We start from the raw sequence: 6368 nt of genomic DNA, 5'->3' as shown, positions 1-6368 counted from the left end.
CATACCAGACACCATGGAGGGGGGTCCTGTTTCAGATCTACCTCCAGGTCGAGGCAGTAGTTAGGTCACTGGTAGGACCTAACCCGGTGTTAAATACCCCTCGCCTGAGGCCCCAACCTCCCCCGCGTGGGTCTCCTAGGCCCACCTTCAAGCCATCAGGCACCACAATGACATCAGCAGCCCCAGCCACAGAAAGGCCGGGGACAGCTGCGAAACCACAGAGTTCCAGCAACCCTATGTGGGAGATGGTGCTAGCTGTAGTAGAAACCCTTAATCATACGACTCCCTCTCTTACTGACCCCTGTTGGCTGTGCTACCCAGGATCCCCACCCTTTTATGAGGCTATCAGGATAAATAGTTCCTATACTCTCAACAACTCTCATCCCACCTATTGGGATGGGAGACCATGGGGACTTACTCTTGCTCAGGTCTCGGCCTCTGGCACGTTTGTAGGCACAGTTCCAACATCCCAAAGCCAGTTATGCCCCTCATGCAATAACACCCCATGGGAGCAGAGGAAGTGGATTATACCCACCTTGGGCTGGTGGCTCTGTTAAAAAATGGGCCTCACCCCAGCCCTATCCACCTCTGTATTTAATGCTAATAATGAATTTTGTGTACTTGTGGCCATTCTGCCCTGTCTTTCATACCACTCTCATGAATCCCTCCTCTCCTATTGGGAGGAAAAACAGAGTCCATTCTGAAAGAAGAGGGAACCCATTACTGCCTTAACCATCGGAACTCTCTTCTCCATGGGGATAGCTGGAGCAGGGACAGGAATCACAGCCCTAGTAATACGAGAGCAAGGGCTCACGGCACTAAGGCTAGCAATCGACAGGGACTTGGAACAGCTCCAGCAGACGATGTCAGACCTGGAGCAATCTCCCACTTCCTTATCAGAGGTGGTGTTACAAAACAGAAGGGGCTTGGATCTCCTATTTTTAAAGGAGGGCGGGCTATGCGCAGCTTTAAAAGAAGAATGCTGTTTCTATGTAGACAAGACAGGGGCAGTCAGGGAATCTTTGACCAAGTTAAAAAAGGACCTGGAGAGGAGGCGCAAGGAGTATGAAAGTAATGAAAGCTGGTTCGAGTCTTGGTTTATGCATAGACCATGGTTTACAACTCTCCTCTCAGCTGTCGCAGGACCCCTAATTATCCTATTGCTATTAGTCACAATTGGTCCCTGCATAATAAATAGGCTACTAAGGTTTGTTCAGGAAAAGATTGATACTGTCCATTTTTTGGTCCTTCGCCAGAAATACCAAGCCTTAGATACTGCTGAGGAAGAGTCCTCAGTCTGATCTAGAAAAAGGGGGGAAATGTTAGGGAAAGAGGAATTTACTGCTTGTCTGAATTTACTGCTTGAATTTACTGATTTGCTGCTTGAATTTGCTTGTTTGAATTTACTGCTTGTAACCAATTAACTCAACTGGAGACACAGGCATCTGGAGATAGGGGCAAGTGCTACAGCCCCTGTAGCCTGAACTGTCTGGTCTGTGTCATGTCACGTAGGCATGTCTGCTTACACAAGATAACAGGGAAGGGCCATGCCCTCCCCGATTGAGACACCTGAAGGGAGTTGTAACATTTTTCTTGTTTTGAAGTTATTGGTTTGTGAAATGCTTGCTTTGAAACTATTGTTGTATAAACGCGGGCTTTTGTGTAAGGGTTGTGGGAGCCTATATAATCTTTACCTGAAATTGCCTCAGGGTCGATCACTCTAACCAGACCTGCGAGTCTTGGAAGGAAGGTCGGCCCCAGCTAGCTGGTTTAATAAAACTCTGCTTGATTTTTGCATCTCCATACTCGTGCATTTGTTCTCCTGAAGAGACCCACTGAGTCACGGACCCTAACATCCCTTATTTATTTATTTATCTTAGCCATTATGACTGGGGTAAAATAAAATCTTAAAGTAGTTTTAATTTGCACCTCCCTAATTACTAAGAAGCACATTTTAGGGTATTTCTTAGGCATTTTTATTTCTTCTTTTGAAAACTCTGCTCAGATCTGTAACCCATTCTCTAATTAGGTCATTTGTTTTCCTGATTCTTTGTTTATTGAATTCTTTGTATGTACTAGATATTAATCCTCTGTCAGATGTATAGTTGATGAAGATTTTCTCCCACTCTGTGGGCTTCCTTTTATTCAATTCATTGTTTCTTTTGCTGTACAGAAGCTTTTTAGTTTAATGAGGTTCCATTTGTCAATTGTTGACCTTAATTTCTGAGTGACTGAAGTCTCAGAAAGTCCTTTCTTCTGACAGCTTCAGTGTTTCAGGTTTCACATTGAGATCTTTGATTCATTTGGAGCTGACTTTTGTGCAGGGTGATAGATAAGGATCTAATTTCCTTCTACATGTGAGATCCAGTTTTTCCAGCACCATTTATTGAAGATGCTATCTTTCCTCCAGTGTATGTTCCTGACACCTTTGTGAAATATTGGGTGGTTGAAATTGCGTGCACTCATGTTTGGGTCTTCTATATTGTTCCATCAATCTATATGTCCAGTTTTTGTGTCACTATCATGCTGTTTTTATAACTAGAATTTGGTAATATCTTTTTCTCTTTTTTTGTCTTTTTGAAACAGGTCTCTCTGTAGCCTTGGCTGGCCTTAAACTCACAGAGATCTGCTACCCCTGCTTCCTGAGTTCTGGGATTAAAGGTGTGTGCCACTACAGTCACCTTATAGCTCTATGAGATCTGGTGGATAATCTCCTATAAGAAACATTAAATATTAGTCTTTTCTTTCAAACTCTAAAATTTGGAACTTGGTTTTTGACAAGGAATTCTAACCTTTTAATCCCACTACACCCTGTAAAAATTTTGTTAACGAAAAGCTCTGATGCTTTCCTGAACCTGATGGCCTGGGGCACTGGAGATCTCCCTTTGTGCAGATTCTTTTAAAACTAGCAAACCTGGAAAGACTGTGAGGTTAGACTCCAGCCAATGGGAAAAAGACATGGAGAGTGCCCCTCAGAACCCCCTCCCTATCCTCTGAGAAAAAGCTGCCCTCCACCTGACTCTGGAAATCCTCTCCATTGTTCAAACCCTTTCCGGGTACATCTGTTCATGGTTTCTATGGGAATGGTCTGGGGCAGAAGAGAAAGAACGTTCTGCCCCAGGTGAGCTAGCTCTGGAAACCAGCCCTATAATGTTCAAATCTTTTCCTGGTTATTCTGTATACGGTTTCTATAGAAATCCCTGCTTTGTGGTTTTTATGCTTAAAAGCCCCTTGTTTTTACTGCTCAAGGTTGCATGCAGTACAGCTCCCGAGACTGACTGTGTCCCCAACTGGTTGGCTCCAATAAAGCGCTTCTTTTTACTGAGACTCAGTGTCTGAGTGGTCAAATCAGGGAAATTTTTGGACCCCAGACAGACACAGTTCTCTTGTGTTAAGGATAAAAACCTAACAAGTTTGCTGGATCTGATTGACCAGACATGCACCCTTTTACAAAAGTAATTTTGAGACAGGGTTCTCCCTGTAGCCCCAGCTGGCCTGGAACTTGCTATGTAGACTAGGCTGGCCTCGGACTCACAGAGATCTGTCTGCCTCTGCCTCCCAAGTGCTGGCACTAAAGGTGTGTGCAACCACACCCAGCTGAATTTTATTTCTAACATCTTCTTTGTGCTCAGGAGTGTATTGACTACCTGGGGTCTTCTGTGATTCCATATGGATTTCGGGATTTTGTTTTCTATTTCTGTGAAAAATGTCATGGGGCTTTTGATGGGAATTGCATTGAATCTACAAATTACTTTAAGTATGAAGGTCATTTTCATTGTATTAATTCCATGAGCACGGGAGGTCTTTCAATCTTCTTGTGCCTTCCTCAGTCTCTTTTTTCAAAGATTTAGAGTTCTCATTGTAGAGGTCATTAAAGAACAAAGTTGTTATATAACTTGCCCATAGTCAGTTTTTCCCATTAGTGGGAAAAACAAATGAACTTGAAAAGAACTACAAGAAAACTGTAAACAAGTATCCTTGTTAAGAATTAGTACTCCATGCAAGCCTTTAATCCCAGCTTTTGGGAGGCAGAGTCAGGCGAATCTCTGTGAGTTCCAGGCCATCTGGGGCCACAGGGGGAGACCCTGTCTCACTTCCCCCCAAAAAAGAAGAAAAAGAATTAGTATTCCTGGCCCTCCATGTTTCTGGTGGCCCTACCTATAAACCCAGCCCTTGTAGGCCAAGACAGGAGGATCAGGAGTTGGAGGATAGCCTGGGCTATATTATGACACCTTGCCATAAAATAATAAAATAAAAACAGAAAAGTACTTCTGAAATACCGTGTAGCAGAAAGGACCCCGGAAGTGGATGAGGACTGTAATTCAGGCTCTCCAAAATTTACTGTTGTGTGAAGATTCGGGGCTGGTCACACTTAATTTCTCTCACATTTAAAATGGGGCTGATACCTCATAGGGTTTTTGTAGGGATTTAGTGAAAGGATTATTGTAAAAACGCTCTGTAATCCTAAAATGTTATACAAACGTCAGAAACGTCTTCTTCCAGCCCCACACTTGGAAAATTCCTATAAGCACGGAAAACACCACCAATCCCGACATTCAAATTCTCCGGGCTCACCTTCGCCGAGGCCAGCGCAGGGCACTATGGGATTCGTAGTCCTGGACTCGTAGTTGCGCCACCATTTTTCCCTTAGAAGGAAGAAATGGGTGTGAGACCCGGAAGTACTCCTCTCGGAGAGGCGTGCTAGTTAGGAGACGGGGGGGTCAGAGGTTGTAGGGGAAGAAGGCGTTCCTGCGCTGGCCGGGTCGCTATGTAGTGGAGGGGCAGATTCCCTCCTGCAAATTCTGGAAGGTTCTTGAGTTCGACTAGGAAAGTGGCCAAGGGATTCCTGGTCTCCGGCCTGAGGTGCCCCCCGGCTGCGCGGAGGTGCCGCGGGCGCTGCCATGTTTGGCTGCCTGGTGGCGGGGAGGCTGGTGAGGATGGGCCGGGCGGTGGCAGGAAGGTGTCAGTGATTGCGAGCCGGGCGGTGGGGCGTGCACCCTAGCCAGGAGTGGGGCAACACTTTTTGTCTTTTTTTTTTTTTTTTTTTTTTTTTTTTTTTTCTGGCCTGAGCGTATTCGATGGTGCCTGGGATGCTCGCCCAAGTCTTCAGACAGGTTGGAATGGCTGTCAGATGTCTCTGCACGTACCGAGTGTGCAGTTCGTACCCGGTACCGGGCTGAGCGTGGGGAGGACTCCTGCTGCAGCCCTCTGCGTGTTAACGCTGTTGTGGGCATTTCAGTCTTAACGCTCCTTAATCGTGAGAGGGTCATTCTCTCTGCAGTTGAGGAACTTTAGTATTTACAGCATCTATCGGGCTTAAGTTCATAACGTGATTTATAAGTAAAACTGGAATTTTTAGTCTAAAGCAAAGTGCTTCTCAAAGATTAAGTGGCTAGGGCAGTCGTGTCTGTTGGGTCTGTTTGAAAGGTCCCTAGTAAAAGTGTGCTTAACACAATTGGACATTGGCCAATAGAAACGACTGAAATTTGTGTGTGGTCTATATCCAAAATTATCAAGAGAAGGATGCAAGTGAAGGGTTTCCTTATTGCCCAAAAGACGTGACCGAAAAAGATGCCTTGCCAGAGCGATAGAATTAAATGAGATCTGCGCCTGGAATTGCAGTAGACTAATCTGGAAAGTGACTCTTTTGTTTCCTTAGAAACCGTCCAGATTTACATTTTAAGACTCTACTCCTTTCACTTGAGTTATTTTTCTTCGTTGTGCGTGTCCCACGTCCTTCCCCCTTTGTTAAATTGCATCCTCTTTGTTGAATTTTTGGTATCTGGTTGGCCGCAAGCATTCCAGCTCTACCGCTGACTTATGTCCCTAATATAAACCCCACAAAATTTGTTGTCTGTCTCCATTGACTGCGAGGCACCTGTGGAGGTGGGGAAGTGGTAATACTGTTGAGATAGCTTTGGAATGCCCCTCCTCTGGACGTAAAAAATGAAAGAAGGGATTTGAGATGAATGTGGGACTCAGGTAATAAAGCCCAGACTGGTGGCTCACACCTGTAACTCAGCTGCTAGGAAGGCCAAGGCAGGAAAATCACAAGTTGCAACAAAGAAGGGTTTGAGGGGTTGGTAGTGGTAGAATTCTTTTGTCGTTCTGGTAGCTTTGGAATGCCCCTCCTCTGGACGTAAAAAATGAAAGAAGGGATTTGAGATGAATGTGGGACTCAGGTAATAAAGCCCAGACTGGTGGCTCACACCTGTAACTCAGCTGCTAGGAAGGCCAAGGCAGGAAAATCACAAGTTGCAACAAAGAAGGGTTTGAGGGGTTGGTAGTGGTAGAATTCTTTTGTCGTTCTGGGTTTTTGTTTTGCTTTTTTTTTTTTTTTTTTTTGGATAAGGTTTCACTTTTTTGTT

At 44.9% G+C, this 6368-nt stretch overlaps 1 protein-coding gene across 2 annotated transcripts in view; it reads left to right on the top strand.

The window, feature by feature from the left end:
* Window positions 1-4692: 4692 nt before the first annotated feature.
* The window catches only part of Hikeshi (heat shock protein nuclear import factor hikeshi), a 41700-nt gene continuing 40024 nt past the window's right edge, over window positions 4693-6368 (top strand). The window contains exon 1 of one of the 2 annotated variants that reach the window (XM_008844140.2): window positions 4693-4931. In XM_008844140.2, the coding sequence (XP_008842362.1) occupies window positions 4902-4931 (30 nt within the window). In that variant the 5' untranslated portion in view covers window positions 4693-4901. Of the gene's footprint in view, window positions 4932-5022; window positions 5115-6368 lie in introns of those variants that run through there. The other variant, XM_008844139.3, reaches the window with a different exon arrangement.

Source organism: Nannospalax galili, unplaced genomic scaffold, assembly GCF_000622305.1.
Source record: "Nannospalax galili isolate Female #2095 unplaced genomic scaffold, S.galili_v1.0 scaffold278, whole genome shotgun sequence".
NCBI lineage: Eukaryota > Metazoa > Chordata > Mammalia > Rodentia > Spalacidae > Nannospalax > Nannospalax galili.
Note: the sequence above shows the minus strand (reverse complement) of the source record. Positions and strands in the feature narration are given on the sequence as shown.